Below are 19916 nucleotides of genomic sequence, written 5' to 3'. Positions count from 1 at the left end.
TCTTGCTCTGTTACATTGAAAGTTTTTGTGGTTAAGAGCACCCACTACATTAATTGCTACATGAATGCAAAGTAATGTCATGTAAACATGGGAACTCACTGCAAGCTTGGATCAGACATGAAAGAGGTCAAAAGCTGTAGGAAAGTATAAACAAATAAACCACATTTCTATGAGTATAATGTGTATCCACCGTTCATGAAATGTTGGAAAACAACAGGAGTAGTGAATACACTCAGTGACCACTTCATTAGGTAGACCTGTACACCAGCTTGTTAATGCAAAAAATTTAATCAGCCAATCATGTGGCAGCAGCTGAATGCATAAAAGCATGCAGATGTCGTCAAGAGGTTCAGCTGTTTTTCAGACCAAATGACAGAATAGGGAAGAAATGTGATCTAAGTGACTTTGACCGTGGAATGATTGTTGGTGCCAGACAGGGTGGTTAGAGTATCTGACAAATTGCTCATCTCTGATTTTCAAGCACAACAGTCTAGAGTTTGCAGAAGAATGGTGAGAAACAAAAAAACATCCAGTGAGCAGCAGTTCTGTGGGAAAAAAACATGTTAATAAGAGAGGTTAGAGGAGAAGGAGAAGACTGGTCAAAGCTGAGAGGAATGTGAAAGTAACGCAAATAACCACATGTCAAACGTCAAAGTGGACAGGCTACAGCAGCAATAAGTCTAAAGAATAAGTTGAATAAATACCTAATAAAGTGTTCACTGAGTCTGTGTGGACATGTGTATGCATGTATGTACATACGTAGGTGTCTTTGAGAGAAAGAAAGAGGAGAGTGAGAGAGATATACTGTATAGAAGCACATGGGTGTGTGTAAGCATATGTCTGCATATATGCATTCTGGATCCAGCTAAGATTAGAAGCTTGAGGAGAGGTTATTATACCCATGCATAATTTAGGAGAGAATGGTTCTTTAACATCAGCGTGACTTTCACTTGACCTGCCTGACTGAACATGGTGAATATGGAAAAAAGAGCCACTATCTGTGCAAATTTGCTCCTAATTACAGCTAAAATTAAGGGCTCCAGCACTGTGTAAATATAGCTGTTGAGTGTGGTTCTTCATTCACGGGGCCTGCTCAGATAGGACGCTCTGAGTGCATTGATAAAAAAAAAAGCAATAATAGCATGGTGAGAAATTGGCTTCTGTTTTGTGAGGGCAAATGGTCACTCAGGTCAGGCAACTGCTCTCACATTAAAGCGGCCATTAAAGTTTTGATGATAAGATTCACAGAAAAGGACTGTAGGATCTCCTCAGCACACTGCGTACTGGTGATATCATGGCAATACATAAACACATGCACATACAGTCATGTTAGATTGGAACATTATTTGTGAACATGCACCTGTCATGCCTGAGGGTTGAGACGCTGTTGGCAGTCACATTTCTCTTCTACCATCTGTCCACACAGCACATTAGCCCACTCCCACCGACACTGCTATCGCACATATAGACATATAGTATCTGAATAACTCCACCTTTACCCTACCCCACCTACACAGCTATTACATATCATTATTTTAATAACTCCACTGTTACCCCACTCCCACGACAGAGCTATCATGTATATCTGAATAACCCCTCCTTTACTCCATACCACTTATACAACTGTTACTTGTATCTGAATAACTTTACCTTTACCCCACCCCCACCTACACAGCTATTGCACCTACAATTGGCTCCAGAATTGGTGCCCTTCATAAAAATGGATTAAAAAGGCTGCATATAATAAACAATATATATGGATAATGATCTATATTTTATGTTCAGGCATACAGGAAAGCTATATACTTTTATTTCAATACAATTTTTTTTTTCTGAAAACCACCGTTGCCGAAATGATTGCCACCCCTAACAAGTATTGGAAATAAATTCAAACAAAGTGAAATTGGTAATACAAGTTTACTCATGTTGTTTGACGTAAAGTAGACATTGTACATGCCTGTAGCATGTTGTCAGATATCTGTGCTGATACCTTGATGGAGAGCAGACTGATGTTAGCGTTAGGGGTGATCAATTTAATTTCTTGTCTTTTGAGGCCTTCAGCAAATGCAAACATTTTACTTAAAACATAGTTTCTTACTTTTGATCCCATAAAAAGGGGGGACTACAAATAAAAACAGATGTAATTCCCACAAGGATACCCTGAAATTAAAGGTGACAGTCTGTACTTTATCCTCATATTCACTGTTTCATTTCAAATCCAATATGCTGGAGCACAGAGCCAAAAGAATAGAAATTGTACCACTGTCCAAATACTTATGGACTGCACTGAATCTGAATAACTGCACCTTTACCCTGCCTCCACATTCCATCGTCTCCGAGCATGCAGCATATAGAGAGTCCCCAATGCCTGAATGACCAGAAATGACCCACACAGCCAAAAATATTCACATTTTTAATGGTAGACATTAACATTACTGATTGGCTCTTGGACCACTTATCTTGATGATTGTGGATACAATTATGCAAAACAACTACAAGTTCAGTTGGCTCACTGTGACAGTGGCATCTGGTGCTCGAGAACGTGCAGGGAATGTGCCAAAAAGAGATAATAGTCAACAAACCTTTTGACTGATCATTCTGAAGCTTATCGCTGCCTGAAATCAATAAAACACAAACTGACACTAACTCTTTGTACTGTCCGCACATCCTTCTGTTGCCCATGGGCTAAATGATTGTAAAACACAATGTGAGTAGGAATCAGGCTATGTTAGCCAAGTAGCCCAGTAAAACCTATTCCTGCAGTAGCTATTCTAGCATATTGCCATAGCTAGCTATCCTTGGTGTTGAAAAATCACACAGGCACACAGTTACTATATGACATTAGAGTAAATATCAGAAAATATCAGAAAATGAACTCAATGTGTACACCTGCATATCGTGCATGCAAGTCTCCCTCAAATAACTTTTGTCAAGGTGGGATATCTGGGTATCACACATCACATTCAGTAAGTCAACTCCACAGCTTTTGCACATATCTGGATATCACCCAAAGTACACATTCATACACAGGTATGACACCTACTGTTCCTGAGGACACTATTCAACATTGGTTAGATGCAAATTCAAATAAATGTTAAACAACACAAGTCTGAACTGTGCTCTGGCACAATGGTGAATGGTGAATTCAGCATGCAAAATGCGACAGATTCAATCTCTCTTGGATTAAAATGTCTGTCTGACTGCCCACTGTCTATGAAGGGAGCTTGTTAATAACCGTCTGATGACATCTGCCAGGGGAGCTTAAAGGCACAAGGCATTCTGATAGCACTGAACCCCTGTGTTTTCACATCACATTGTTCAGTCAGTGTTATCTTTGTTTTGTAAATCAGGGATAGAAAAACATATAAACAAGATAATTAAAAACAAGACAACTGCAAAAACTTCCCCAACTACCATTTAAATAAAGTTGTTTTTCAGTTTGATTAGGTTTACCTGAGGGAAATTGCTAGCTTCTAAACATCAACCGGAATGTTAATTAGTACGACTATTTAAACCATTTGGAGTTAATTTAATATGCACAGGTTGGATTTTCTGATTATTCCCTTTCAACTGATGTCATTAACATTAGGAGAATATTGGAAAAGGAGGTTAGTGGTCATTACTTCAATTACTGCAATCGTTTGGAATTTGCATTCCGTATATGTTATACGCGGTTGAAACAATTGCACCAAAACCGACTCAATTATATAAGCTACAAATATTTGGCTTTCAATGGATCAGTACTTTTGGACTTTTTCATAGTTTTAATGTACTGTAATCTGGAACTGTTGTACAGCCTTTTCCAATAAAAATTACCACATGCCTATTTTCATTTTAAATGCTAACATGAAGTGAATGCTGAAGGTAAAGGTATAGCAATGTGAGGTTCTGGTTGGGTCAGTTAGCTTACATAAAAAAGGTTGTGGGATCAAATTACAGACAGGGCACTATTTATTAAGAGGAAAAAAAAGCCCCTGTTCAAACAATGCCTGTAAAAATAGGAAATAAATAGGTTTATGAATAAGGCATGCACAGTGTGAGTTCACTGCAGAACATCTCTATAGAATAGACTCATAAGCCGTGATTCACAGCTTGTACTGTACCAACATTTACAGAAGGCTCAGGCTGCAGGAGCAGCAGTCATCTCCCTGTCCTCTCTCCCCTCTCCCCCCTCCTGCTACGTCCGTAATGAAAGGCCTAAATCTCCAGAATCACGGGCGCATTCGGATCCTGCCACCCCGGCTAATCAACTCTGGATATTAATTTAATTTTCCTGTGGAGAGAACATTATGGCCTCTGCTTTTACGGACGGTGCATTTCATAATTACGCCTTTGTGCCTCCGGCGGTGAGGCTAACGAACCAGCCCTGTGTCACTGCCTATAAGGGTATGGGTTCAGGGGCACTTAAAAGAGTCAGAGAAAGGCTTTTTTGTCTAGTATTTACACACATTTACACACCAGCCCTGTGTCACTGCCTATAAGGGTATGGGTTCGGGGGCGCTTCAGAGAGTCTGCTTTTTTGTCTGTAGTATTAAGTAAGAACTGTGCTGCTGTCATTTCCTGTGTCTTTCACATGTTTTTTCATTTGTTTTGTCACTTTGTCACACTTTTTCTCTCAGAGTTTCAGTTTTCAGTTTTTTTCAATTATTCAATGGCATACGAATGCATTTATAAATATGACTGAAGCAGGAATGCAAACACGAACGCAAATTTGTGCGTTCTCTCTCCGTCATTCTCTCTGATTTTAATTACTCTGGAACTTTGTCAGAAAGATGTCCCTCTTTCCCTCCAGTCTCTGTCATCACTTCAGATGAATAATTCAAAGCCGCTGTGACATTGCTTAAGACTAAATACTGCTGAGGTAATGCACACCATTACCGTACACACCATGGAGTGCGGGGAGCAAACAAGCCCGCCCCCCCATCCCAAACCAAATGTGCAACACATTTCCATCTAGCGACGTAAAATGGGAGACACGGACACACCAACGAAGTGCCAACTTCTACAAATGCCTGCAAATTTAACAATTTTGTGCTATTGGCAGATAGTCTGTACTAAAGTAATTAGATAGCTGTAGTGCCAGGTACAGACCTTCTAGACGGAAGGGCAGATAGAAAACTCAGGTGTGAAGTTGTGATCTCCATGCATCCAGCAGGGGGCAGCAGAGGTCCGTGGTTAAGCGGTCGGTCGCTGTTTCTGCATCAGCACTGCTGTGCTGTGGGTGACCCCCTCACTCTTCCCTGGCATGGCCCATATAGCCGGAAGTGACTCGTGTCAACAGCAGCAGATGTCCAGGCACAGATGCGGGTATATGCAAATTCACTGCTCACTTCTTTGGGTCAGTCACATTCACACCAAGGAACCATCCTTTTAACACCTAGCACAGACCAGCTGTGTGTGTGGCCAATTTTTACACAGTGAGGTCAGTTTTAATTTTTCATTCACTTCAACTCACAGTTCTCAAAGCAACAGTATCTCTTGCTCAGTTACTTGTTGAGCGGTTACTGCAGTGACAACGTCTTAACAGGCACTAGAGATCAAAATTACCAGCACAGAATAACAAGTGTCAATGTCATGGTAATATTCCTGTACCTCTCACAGTTAAGTGAGTTACTTTATTAAATCTTTACACATTTTACCTTCATCCCAACTTGCAAAAACCCCCTTTATTCTGCACAGAACACAATACTACTAGTACTACTACTCCTACCATTGCAACAAATAATCATAAAAAATGGAAGAAGAAAGAGTAACAAGTAATAATTACTATTATTGATAACAGTTCATGGTACATTCATTTACAATTGAAGTTAACAACGCAGATCTAGTTATCGGATGCCCATGAAAACAGAATCAGGCAGAAAATATTAATATAAAATATAAAGAGCAAATGGTTATTGTTACTGCTTTTTGGGATATATGAAAAGAGAAAAACAGATGCTGAATGTGCTACAGGTCTTTTGTCGGGCCAGAAAATGAGGACAAACCCTGAGGGATTGAGTCCGTGAATAATAATAATCAGTCTTCCACAGGCCAGCCCGATACACAACACTGTCCCTGATACATAACACTGTCCCTGATACACAACCCTGCCCCTGATACACAACACTGTCCCTGATACACAACACTGCCCCTGATACACAACACTGTCCCTGATACACAACCATGTCCCTGATACACAACACTGCCCCTGATACACAACACTGTCCCTATTACACAATACTGTCCCTGATACACAACACTGTCCCTGATACACAACACTGTCCCTGATACACAACACTGTCCCTATTACACAACACTGTCCCTGATACACAACCCTGTGCCTGATACACAACACTGCCCCTGGTACACAGGCCAGCCCCTGATACACAACATTGTCCCTGATACACAACCCTGTGCCTGATACACAACACTGTCTCTGATACACAACCCTGTGCCTGATACACAACACTGTCCCTGATACACAACACTGCCCCTGATACACAACACTGTCCCTGATACACAATCCTGTCCCTGATACACAACACTGCCCCTGATACACAGGCCAGCCCGATACACAACATTGTCCCTTATACACAACCCTTGTCGAGGACCCGGCCCTAGGCCCCCCTGATGAGAGATTGACGGGGGATGGGTTAGGAAGGAATGCATTGTTATCCCCTCGCACACGCCATTGAGGTGGTAGTAAGAACGCCCGTAAGAAGAAGAATATGTCGTTCAGAGATAATGAGCAGCCATACTCAGTAGAGGAGTCTGAAGTTGGGGGACTTAGATTTAGGGTTTTAAGGAGCAAGGTTAAAGTTCTGACTGAGAATACCCCAACCCTACAGGGGAGGGGCACAATGCCTGGCTAAAGCAAAAAAAAAAAAAGGAAAACGGAAGGGATGTCAATACCGAAAGAAGATTAAGAGGCTTCAAGGGCCTTCCTGATTATAGCACAAATAATTTATCGGATAGATTCAAAGGACTGACTATAGAAGAGTTGGAGGATGATTTACACTCAGCTATTGGCTGGATGTCCTTTGTAGATCCCTTAAGGCGCCGCGGAGAGGGGCACCTGAAGAGTGTGTTGAGATGGTGGAGGGTACTAACTTCTGGCTTGTATGAAGTCAAAGTTTGGAGAGAGTCCAAGGAGAGATTATGACAGGGAGACAAATACCAGTGATGAATAGGTTCATTAAAAAATTACATAAGAGCTAGTGTTTTTCCACTCGTATATTAAGATGGTGGAAATTCCCAACCGGAGGGGCACATGAGATAAAGTATTGGGGAAATTTCTTTTGAGGTATGAGAAAATGACAGTGGGAAAAACAGAAATAATGAATATGGTCATTAAAAAACAAGTTACATAAGAGATAAATGTCTTCCCGCTTGAAATATTGGGGACATTTCTTATCAAAAAGGTACACTTTTGTATGCAAAAAAGATATATAAGGAATAAGCTTTTAGACCTTAGGATGGCATCTTAGAATTTTGCTTCAGAAGATATCTATGGGCTGTTGAAGAGAGAGCAACGCAGGACAGCTGTAGTCAAGCTGGAGTGGCGCGCTCCCTCTGCGCGCCACTCCAGGATATGGATATAGAGAGAGGAGTGATGTACGCGGTGCGGACTCAGCCCAAGAGTTCTGGCAGCGGGACTGATGTCGAAGAGGTGTTCATGCGCATCCCTCATCATACAGAAAAGCTGGTGAAAGAGTTAAAGGGCTTTTACGACATGCTTGGAGCCATGAACTGCACCCGGAGGCCAACAGACGGGACGCAGGGTTCCTCCATGCTACAGAACACCTTCCTGCTGGACCCACGCAAGAACCTGAAGCCTCCCCCCCTAACCTCAGTGTCAGTGAGGAGAGGCATATGCTGCGGCTGCACTGCAAAACCCCCGACGTGTTCGAAGACATACCAGTGCACATCCCATACAACAGGCAGGAGAAGTACGAAGTGCAAAGTCGCGTATTTCGAAAGTCTGGGTCCTGATCCTGCCCCAGATTCCCAAACCAATGCAGCTGTTCAAAGAGCTCATCAACAGCAAGGAGGAGGGATCAAATCCCGCAGAAAACGAGCTGGCTATATTTAAGGCATGGGTGGTAATTATAATCTATATTACTTCTATAAAATCTATAAAAGTAGGAAAAGTAGTACATAGAAGTAATACATTATAAGTTTCCTTTTATTTTTATGTCTTTTATTTTTTAGTAAGATACTATATACGATATAAATAAGTAGTAGACTTTAGGGGTGTTCGTACGCATTGTATTAATGGAAGTTCAGTAGCTTTTATCTCTGTGAAGGGGGAGCCATAAGATAAGGTAAAGGCCAAAGTGGAGGATGGGTATTTGAGGGGTGTACCTTGACTTTTAAACATCATGGTGGAAAGGTAAATTAGAAAGAGCTAAAGGGGTATATGTAACTTGCATGTGATCAGCAAACTGAAAAGATGATATTTACACTGTAATCTGTATCACTCTATTCTTTTGATTGATTATAATAAAGTATATCTTACTATAATCATATGTGATAAAGATTCTTTAGAGGAATACATTGAATACAGGACATCGAATATCAGATTTGCATCACACCCTTCACTTCGAGACTGGGCTGGAAGTTCAATAGAACTTACCAGGGCTCCAGGACGTTTGGAGTACTTGAGTTCGTCCCCGAGACACCTCATTGTGAGGTACTGCTCGTGGGAACGTGAGGTCTGAGCTTGGCAAGGGGTCCGTGGCTCACGACACCCTGCCACCGATACACAACACTGCCCCTGATACACAACACTGCCCCTGATACACTACACTGTCCCTATTACACAACACTGTCCCTGATACACAACACTGCCCCTGATACACAACACTGCCCCTGATACACAACCCTGCCCCTGATACACAACCCTACCCCTGATACACAACACTGTCTCTGATACACAACCCTGTCCCTGATACACAACCCTGCCCCTGTACACAACCCTGTGCCTGATACACAACACTGTCTCTGATACACAACCCTGTGCCTGATACACAACCCTGTGCCTGATACACAACACTGTCTCTGATACACAACACATTTTTCACCACTTTACACCAATCTGGAACAGTATCCCCCAAAAAAACAAATGAGTTGGGTTTTCACTTGAATGTTTAGATTTCACCTGCACATCACCTGAACATGACTTGAATGTTACCTGAACAGAAAGGAAGCCAAAAATCATTCTTTCTTTTCTTGGGAAAACAACAGGAAAAAAGCAAAAAATGGTGAGCCTGGCAATGAATAATATCAGCCAGCCTAAGTTGCACATGTCAATTTGGGTCAAATGCATAATTGTTTTGGATTCAAATAGTTTTCTGCGCTCAATTGATCTTGATCTTGCAACTGAGCCAAGAAAGATTATTGAGAGTATTTCATATGTTCCAATACACCAGACATGCTCAGAAAAGCACAGTCCATGATGCTGAAACTGGAAGCATTGACAGTGGCTGTAGAGGAGGATTAACCCATGTCCTGTGTTCTTGTGTGTAATATTTACATAGAAGATTATCTGGCAAGACCAGGGGTCAGTCATCATGGCCAGGTGTGACGTTTAATGCTACTGTGAGATGACAGTTGAGATGGAAAAGCCCTTTGGCAAAGAGAAGTCATGTTACATTACATTACATTACATTATTGGCATTTGGCAGACGCTCTTATCCAGAGCGACATACAGTTGATTAGACTAAGCAGGAGACAATCCTCCCCCTAATCACAATGTTTCAGGTTTGAACAAACACTTATTAGCCATTGTGTGAAACACATACGTGGCAAAAGGGGTATCATCACACAGTTCTCAATTTTACAGAATGCTGAAAAAACTATGCCAGATTAGTTTTTTGTCAAAAATGAGGTAAATGCAGATTTGGAATCTTGAAATATTCATCTATAATTCAGCTATAAATCCATTAGGAGTCATAATGAGAAAATATGAAGAAAGAAAAAATCTAGCTGAGTCTGTTGCTCCTCCATGTTCTTCTTTGCAGGTGCACCAGCTACAGCTATGCAAATGAAGTTATGTATTAATTACATCCAGACACAAACAAAAAATAATGGGAAAGTTAAATAAGAAAATACGTGAGGTTTAAACAGTGTACTGAATACTACATGGGCAAAACCTGCCCAATGAGTAAATAAAATACAATTATATTGTCATGGATCTGCTCCACAGTGGGCTCCAGAATTATTGTGGGCTCCCTTGATAAAAATGCACAAAAATAATACATATAACACAGTTATTGATATCAGCTTTATTTTCCAACATGTGTAAAGCAGGGTGCTTTATTAATGATTCAATGGAATCAACCAAAGTCTTACATTTTTCAAATAAAACAAATATTTCCACAAAAAACAGGTTCCACAATTATTGTTTTAATGCTTTGTGCAAACACCCCTGCAAAGATGGCAGCCATTAGACCTTTCCTATAATTTGCGAGGCTAGAGAACACATGGAAGGGTTTTTGGCCATTCTTGTTGGCTCGGCGGCCCTGGATTCCCAGGATTCAGGATTTGGAGAGAACGATACGCCTTCCCCGCGACCATGACTCAGAGCCGAGTGCAATCAGGGCAATGTTGTGTACGATCCTCCAGTCCCTCCCCCACCCTCAGAGCAGCTAGCTAATTATGCCGATCCACGTGTGCCGGCCAACCTCGGCTTTGGCAGGACCGGGGTGCGACTGCATCAAACTAATGCCTGCATTAAGATCCGTTGCTTTAGCCGTGCTCCAAAGCAGCATGAGATTTACTAAATGAAAGTAAAATAGTATTGCCAATCTCAATTTCATATACAATATTTGTTAAGGGTGCCAATAATAAATAAAAGATTTAATAAAAATAATAAAAGATTACTCAATAAAAAAACATGAGACTAAATGTATTGAAATGAAAGCACACAGTTTTCCTGTATGCCTGAATATAAAATATACAGTTGATCATTATCCATGTCGTTTCTAATATGCAGCTTTTTTTCTTAAATTTTTATTAAGGGTGACGATAATTCTGGAGCCCAATGTATGTCTTTACAATAAAAACATATTTTTATGCTTTTATGTTTTTCTTTATGTAGTTTCACCAACATTGACACGTTGAATTACTTAATTGCATGTGCCCTGTCACATCTCTGACCAGCAGGGCAATGTCCTACTCATGTAACAGTATGAAGTCACTCCACTGACTCATGAATGACCAATTGAATGATCAAATACTGGTGGAAAAATTGGTAGGAATTTATAGTACATTACAACTGACTTGAGTTCAGTTTAATTTCCCAGTTTTATTACTCTATGTAATGACACACATGTACATTTATTTACAGGTATTTGCAAATTTCAGGTACTTGCATACCATACTATTGCGGTACTGCAAATTAATATGTATTCCCTTACTTTGTTCCTTTATCCTGAGCTGCAATGAGCAATTGCAGTTTGTACAATTTATTCTTCTGTACACTTTACAAGAAAGACACCTCCCTGTTTTTCACTGAAACGAGTGGTTGAGAACAATGACAGGCATCAGCAGCAGCCAATGCAGGAGTCCTTTCACCTTAAATATAATGTCTGCTCTTCTCAGCGGAGAAGTGACAGTGGGAAATGTAGGCAGCATTTGCTCGCATAGAAGGAAGAGACTTGCAGTGACATGGAGAGATTAGCTGTTACCCACTGTGAGGATTCACAACCCCAATGGAGCTGGGCTCAGCATAAATCCACTTCCCTTCCACATTTCATTGCTTTCAATAAATTACAAAGTGTGTGAATTGCACAACCTTCTCTGCCTCATAAGGAGGTGTCATGGAGGTGATACTGAGCAATATCCACAGGGATTAAAGTTTAAGCATAACAGATTAATATTGCTCTTGGTCACTGACCCAATCCTTTCACCTCCCCTAAAGCAATAGTGCATGCAATGAGAACAGAGACAGCACAGTGGACAAGCACACACATACGCGCACACACACACACACACATACTCACAAGTTCATAGACAAACATACACTCAGTGATTACTTTATTAGGTAGACCCATACACCAGCTAGTTAATGCAAATATTCAATCAGCCAATCATGTGGCAATAACTAAATGCATAAAAACATGCAGATGTGGTCAAGAGGTTCAGCTCTTTTTCAGACCAAATGTCAGAATGGGCAAGAAATTATATGTGAAGCCATCTACTGACAACAAGTGGTATCTTACCATAAATTGATTAAACATTATTGGTTGAGTTCTCAACCAAAGGTTTTGTTTTTATAGCTAATGATAATAATGATGCATGATTTAAAAGTATAGTGAGCATCATTCCTTTCCATTTCAAAAATAATTCTGCTGTCTGACAAAAAGCTTTTCTTCAGTCAAATCTTAAGCAGATGCCAAGTGTCTGCTTGAATATTAAGTTACATCTTTCTAGCGAGATTGCATGTTCTCTCATGTGTAATGAGAAATAGCCCATATCAGTCAGCAAGCAAGCTGTATCGCATACTACTTTTTATAGGCTAGCTAGCTAGTTAACTAGCTGGCATCAACACTGTCACTGTCATTTTTCTGTGTAGCTAGAGCTACTGTAGCTGGCTAGCCAAGTGAACTCACTTTGTTGGTGTTTATGATGAGCCTAATAAACTACCATAGCTGGCGATTTAGCTGCAAGCTTTCTGATTATGTACGCCCACCGAGCTGGTCTCTTGTTGGCCACCCTCCCTTTACGGTAACCAACACTTTTTCACAAATTGAATGCTTGCCATATTGGCAATCAGTGAGACTGGCAACTGCTAGTGTGCTATGCAATGTCATCTAGCTACTACTTGCACGCGATAATGTTGCTGAACTTTAGATTAGCCTGATCCATGTTAGCACTGTGTCACCCCATGTTAAGTCAATAGACAATTAATCGTCAAAATTCTGAACATATAGTGAGCACTATAATATACATGCACACATGTGCGGACACACACACACAAATGGCAGTTATTTAACACATAATTTGGAAATTATGGTGCATTCCAACCTAAATATAATTCTTAGAATAAATTAGATCCCATCCGAAGACCAGACAAGGGAAACCAAAACTTGCAAGAAAGGCAGTGTGTTGTCCATACAAAGACCCACACTACCTGTTGGTTAGCAAACACTGCACAGTGAACAATGAAATGTCCTTGACTGGCAAGACAGCACCATGCTTCTGACTGACACCACACAGCACAGAATTATAATAGGATAAAGTAAGCGTCTGTGCATTGCTATGGATGTCAGGCATTTTTATGGCAAACATAGTACTTTCTGAAGCACAAAGTGTGGGATGTCTGGTTTTATGTCCCAGGAGCTGCTGATTCCTCACTCTGATGAACACAGTTAATCTCTCTTTTCAGCATCAGCAGGATCGTCATGCACTAGCTTCCCCAGAGCTGTGTGATCTGTCTTGCCTACCAATTGAATGCTTAAAAAACAGTCATCCTGTTAGATGCAGATAGGTTACACATTTAAAAAGAGGTCTGTGTCTGTGTGTGTGTGTGTGTGTGTGTGTAACAGGTGAGTCCGAGGTGGGATTTGAACCCTGGCCTCTCATTTGTCCAAATATTTGTTGAACAAATGTGTTACCAGTCAGCTAAAGACGAACTTGCCCCAAGCCAAGGGCAACAACGTTCTTTTGAGTTTGAGGGTTATGTCATCAGGGAGTGTTGCCGAGGTAACCTGCTACAAGCCTTCGCTTTCACTGCACTTCACCATGCTTACTTGTAAATGGTAAATGGTAAACTTGTAAACTAGCTGAGCTAACCACGCTACACATGCATACATGAGTATATGTGTACTGTCTTGGGACAAAGTAAGCCGAAGGTTTGGCCTATGTCAACAGCTTCCCTGATTTTCATTGACACAACTCTGGTCTTCATGTTGAAAAATGCCAATAACAGAATACAAAGGCAATCAAAAGCCTAGAATCAAGACTAGAAATTGAAGCTAACTAAGGAAGTGTGTGCTATGCCTAATATGGCAGGTTCGAGAGCAGCTCACAACCAGGGAAAATCAATATGCCATTAAACTGAAATGACAAAATCATGATAATCAAAACACTTACATTATTTCTATAGCCTGCAATAATAGCTGGTGAAGTGGAGACCATTCCACCTTCAACCTGATGATTGGATTCAGGCACTAGATGCTAGGAGCCTGGGGGGATGGGGGGGGGGCTAAGGGTCACAGCAGTAGAACTGAGAGCCTGTACACTGAATTCTGGAGGAGCAATTTCCTTGCAATGTTGCCGTATGGAGGACAGAGAGCATAGGAATGGATGGGCTAGGCTTTCTCGCATCCTGTGATGAGCGTTGAGTCTCACCTTCATACAGCCAGTCACTCAGTCCGTTGAATACGACGTCCTCCTTTCCGGTGGAGACCAGGCGTATGGAACGGCTCTCCACAGTGGCCCTGTAGTAGATGTTGTTCTCGAAAATGAAGATCTGCAGGGAGACCGAAAAGTTATTGACAATAACCATGGTTCAAACAGCATGAGGAGGAATCACAGCTGTAGGGTCTGTAGTCTGTAACTTACTATGTACAGTATGTGTCGTGCGTGCCTATCGGCCAGTATGGTCTTTATGTTGGTTTATGAGTGGCACAGGCAAAACATGTGGTGGTCAATGTAACTGCTTTCAGGAGATAAAGAGCAAGAGCCATTCTTTCTGGAACAACATTGACCTCGTCTGGTGTTGTCAGATAATTTTCCACTGCATGATATTCTGATGCTTTTGTACTTTGAGAATGACTAAAACAAAGTGAAGAAGAAGAACACATATTCAGCACAAACAGCGGCATGATAAAAGAAGCTGACAGTTGTGTCTGTGTCAGCAGCATTACTTCACTAGCCCGATCTGCAAGCATATACGATGAAGAGACAGCATCATTACACAAAGCAGAGCTGGAAGGGTGAGGTTTAATGAACCCCAAAATGGGCAGACACATCATAAACCACCATTGGCGTTATTTGGGCCTTTCGATTGATCCATGCCACACACCAAGGCGTTACATTACATGACAGTTATTCAGTTGACACTTCTATCCAAAACCACTTACAATCCCCTGTGGACCAATGTTGAGTTAAGCCTCCTATTATGTTTGGAGTCAATTTGACCCCATTTAGTGTTATATATCAGTTAAAAAATCAGTTAACCTTGTTTCATATTGATACTGTATGATTTCTCATTTGCTAGGATTAAATGGTAAACATGCAATAAACATACTGCTATGCTAAGTCCTGTACCAACTTTGCATACATAAGAAAAACATAAGAAAATATACAACCATTTTTATTTTTATCTCAGATTTATTTGCAGGTGATTCTGGTTGCACTTTCCCATACAGGCGGCAAACTTTCACTTACTGTACCTTAGGCTCTAAAATGATATGTTTCTCACAGATCTTACATATTCATGGATAAAAGGCTAGTCATTTTGGAAACAATAAGAAGGCGACAACCAAAGTATCAAAATATTCCGATTACAATAATAGTGTGCTTATTTAAAGTGCTGGGCTCAATTAGACCCCAAACATAAAAGCAGTTATTAAATCTTAACATTATAGGAGGGTTAAGGGCCTTGCTCAAGGGTCCAAAGCTGCATGGATCTCACTGTGGTTAAACTGGGGTGCGAGCCACCCGTCTTCTGTAACCAGACAAGCAACTTATCCACTAGGCTACAGGCTGCCCCAGAAGCATCACTGCTATTGGACTAATACAGTGTCTGCTCAAATAAACTCTGGATAACAGTTTCTTCAGGTGAAATACGGGCTGGGTCTCAAGAGCCCAGTTTATTAGCCATATTGATGGTAGGAGAAGGGATTAGGAAACAAAAACATTTTCTAATCCTTATCCCATAGCTACGTTTTCCCCCTTCCTCAAAAGCCAAATCCCACCCCCACACACGGAGCTCCACACTCCACACTTATACAAATAAAAAGAGCTTTATTGCCAGTTGTCTCGAGTTAGATGAGATAAATGTATTCCATTTTAAATCCACACCAAAGTCAAGGGAAATATTATTTCAAGGAAAAATGACAAATGCAGAGGAATATTCGCAAAAGTGTTTACTTTTTTTTCTAAAGTATTTCTTCTTTACTTGTCTGAGCCAAACACTTCCAGGTCAATTTCTTTTTTCAACTCTGGCCTGGGGAAATAATGTGTGACTTTTCCAAATACATTTTTTTAAGATTGAATAAATGTTTTTCCAATAAAAAAGCTTGAACACACATACAACTATATGAGGTATGTTATTTTGCTGTAAGCCTAGTTTTGTCTTCGCGTCTGATTTCTGGGAAATATTCTTCTGCATATTGTTGTCCAATGTCAATGTTTTATTTAGTGGTGATGCAGAATAATGTAACCAATTGCTAGTTTTGGTCATGAAATGAAGGTCTATTCATCTGTTTTCTAAATTGAAATTGTATTTGTGTACTCAATTTTGACTTATGTTTCTTTATGCCAATCCTCTTACAATGGTCAGACAGTTCGTTGATTTGTTTCGTTGTCTGTTGACAGCTGATATTTCAAAATGGCCACCCTGTCAATGCATTGTAGTGCCGCCCATAATTAGTGCATCACATAATTAAGATTGTGCACTACTCTTGAAGACTCCCTTCACACTAAAGTCACAGTAAAGACTCTATGATTGGATTCTGTAAAGGACTGTAGATGTTCTATAAATATTGTCTGTCTCTTCCGGAAACATTTTGCAAAGGCTCTATGATTAGTCTTTAAAGGCACTATGAAGGCTGTTTCATTTGTTTTATATAAACTGTCCTCATCAAACCAAGGCTGGACTTACATACCTGGCTGTGAGTCCACATACCTCGCTGCAAGAGCCTCATCTCTCTCCTCTGTCCTAATCCTCCTTGACCTGTCTGCAGCATCTGACACGATCAACCACCAGCTCCTGATTCCCACCCTGCCTGAGATGGGGCATTTCTGGGACTGTCCTCTCTTGGGAGCCTTTTGATTCCTATCGACCTAGTTGCCTGGAAGAGAGTCCATCTCTGCCCCTCATCCCCTTCCCAAAGTCACTCCACTGGCTACCCGTTGCTGCTAGGATCAGATTCAAAGTTTGAACTCTTGCCTATGCTGCAGACAACAAGAAAGCTCCCTACCTACAGGATATAATTCAAACCTACGCATCCGCTCTGCTGCCACAGGCTGACTTGCTCATCCTGCCTGCCGCGTGAATGGCTCTCCACCTTAGCTCCCCAGTGGTGAAACGACTTCCCCATCCCCATAAGAACTGCTCACTTGCTGCCCATTTTCCACTGCAGTCTCACCTCTTTACACTGTACCTTGACTCCTCTGCAGGATTCCCCAAATCTAATGTCACTTTTTTCCAATATCACTTGTTTGTCCTTATCTTTAGCCCCTTGCTGTATTTTATACTGAAAACTAGGACTTTTCAATTTGTACTCGTCTCTGACCTTATTACTTACAGACTTGGCCTATCTACATTGTGTACCAGACTTACGTTGATGGCTTTACAACCAAATATATGTTGATTGTACGTAATCAGACCTGTTCTGTTCTTTGTTCTATGACCTTGATATGGACTTTTTTGTATGTTGCTTTGGATAAAAGCGTCTGATGAATACATTGTAATGTAATGTATTGTAATAGCATGGCCCTACCAGTCTGCATTAACAAAATACTTAAAAGCATAGAAAGTTTACATGAGTATATTTAAATCCCAAAGTGTTATGCTGTTATCCTGTCCTTCCAGGGAAATAATCTGGCATGACTGTGATCAGCACCTGACATTTAATGGAGTAACAAGGTGGTTGGTCACACTTTCTAGGTTTTTATATGCAAATTGCACAAGAGGGCATTGAGGAAACATGATCAAAGTATTAAATATGTCCGTTCTTTAGTTTTTTAGAAGTAAGCATTATTGTCCTATTGTCAACCGGTTGAGAATGTTCTCCTCGTAGTACGTCACATGAGGTAACCACTCCCCTTAACCCACAGTTAGTTAGCTGACTGACAGTTCTCATTACCACGCCCAGTTCGGGTGAACTTTTATAGTGGGAAATTTAGGCTTAGAAAAATATGTTTTGCAATACATTTAAATGACTGAATAATAAAACAAATGATGCACATTTGTTTTATTGTTGCCTAAAGACAACTAGCAAGTATCACATTCAACCGCCATGTTACTCCTTTAAAGCACATAATTCTGTGTGCGTTCTTTGAGTCAGATGAATGGAGGGCAATGGGAGGAGATGGAAGGCACTGTGCTGCACAAATCCGCATTGGTGTCAGCATTATGTGCGCTGTGACATCATATGTCTGCAGAGGCATGGCGCCGGGCGCACGTGTGCGTGTGACTGTGAGCGTGTGACTGTCTGTGTATCAACGACAGCTGACAACCGTCCTGGTGTCCCAGCTCTCTGCCAAAGCGTATCTGTCACCCGCCACTCCCCCCTTTCTGATGCCGACCTTGGCAGGACAGGGAGGAGGGATCAGCATGGGTTCTCACGCAATAAACATACGCCATTTGTGTGTTTGCGGGCAGGCTTATATCTGTGTGTGTGTGTGCAAGTGTGTGCCTGTGTGTGTTTGCACAATAATAATAACCAGCTGGGTGCTTCCACAAGGTACAGGTGATAATGTTGTTATAAACTAAACTGGCGAGTCATTTACTTATTTATTGTAAGCCAAAACATCATAAAGTTGAATGTACGCTACCTTTCATGGCTTAAGAGTGGCTCACAGGAGTTAGCACATTAAGTGATCTCTAAATCTTGTCAGTTTCATAATCTCAGTTATACAATGTGCTGGTTCAGTAATACATTTACGTTTACACATAAAACACAATAATAGTCAGCAAAATTCACGTATCAAGTTGTTTTCTGAGTTCTGAATGTTCGTAATCAATGCGTGGCATATACTCAAGTAACGGGTGTTTGTGAGCAGTGTCACACGGTTTACAACAGCCTATTATGCAGTGCCCCAGCAGTGATGTTATATTTTACACACAATCTTTTCTATTTTGTTAAATAAAGCAAGTTATTAAGTAATAGACTATCTTTTCAATTAAAGATAGACGCTGTCTGGATTACCTGGGCAGCCATAAGCAAGTGAGACAGCCAAAGTCTATAGAAGAACTGTGGCAAGACATGCTTGGAACAACCTACCAGACAATTTTCTTCTAAAAGTGCAGGACAGAGTGCCGAAGAGAATTGATGCAGTTTCAAAGGCGAAGGGTTGTCACACCCTTGATATTGATTTCACCATTTCATTTTGAAAGCATATTAGCTGTACAGCATTTTTTTGCAGGTGCCTAACAACTTTGAACAGTACTGTATTACATCTGCTTGCTACATAATTATTTCAGCATAACAATGACTATTTTTGTTGATAGATAACAAAATAAATTAATAATTAAAAAGCACAGTACATTTCAATGTTGAAATAATAAAAATATACATGTTACTTAGTATACTAGTAGGTTTTTTTTCAATCCAGATTTGTAACAAGCAAATTTCTCATCAAATGATTCTGCTTTAATTATCCTCTCTTTCACTGTGTATTTTTGCAAAACAAATGGTAATGAACCATCTGAACATGTAATTAGCATCGACACTAAAAAGACATTGATTAGAGCAGATTTAATCTCGGCCTCATTATCAAAACTACTATCAAAACTATCCATATGTAGATATCTATCTATCTCAAAGAACTTGGAGTGACAACAAAAACAGAACTATTATGGGTCTGTTTTCAATGATGGCCACATGGTGAACACTTTACAGAATACCTGTATGCATTCAACAGAAAAAGGCACACCATTTTAGCCTCGCCATGATCAGTAAATACTGGCCCTTGAGAAGATGTGCATACTCTTGAAACCTTCCTGTCTATATTGCAGTCACAAAGCCTTTTACTTG

At 40.7% G+C, this 19916-nt stretch overlaps 1 protein-coding gene across 3 annotated transcripts in view; it reads right to left on the bottom strand.

The window, feature by feature from the left end:
* Nucleotides 1–19916, bottom strand: part of dpp6a (dipeptidyl-peptidase 6a) — a 301074-nt gene that overhangs the window by 26840 nt on the left and 254318 nt on the right. For all 3 annotated transcript variants that reach the window (XM_061239158.1, XM_061239159.1, XM_061239157.1), the window contains one exon: nucleotides 14338–14458. In XM_061239158.1, coding sequence (XP_061095142.1) covers nucleotides 14338–14458 — 121 coding nt within the window. The remainder of the gene's footprint in view (nucleotides 1–14337; nucleotides 14459–19916) is intronic.

The sequence above is a fragment of the Conger conger genome, chromosome 4 (assembly GCF_963514075.1).
Source record: "Conger conger chromosome 4, fConCon1.1, whole genome shotgun sequence".
Lineage (NCBI taxonomy): Eukaryota > Metazoa > Chordata > Actinopteri > Anguilliformes > Congridae > Conger > Conger conger.
The sequence above is the reverse complement of the archived record's forward strand: the minus strand, read 5'-3'. Positions and strand labels throughout refer to the sequence as shown.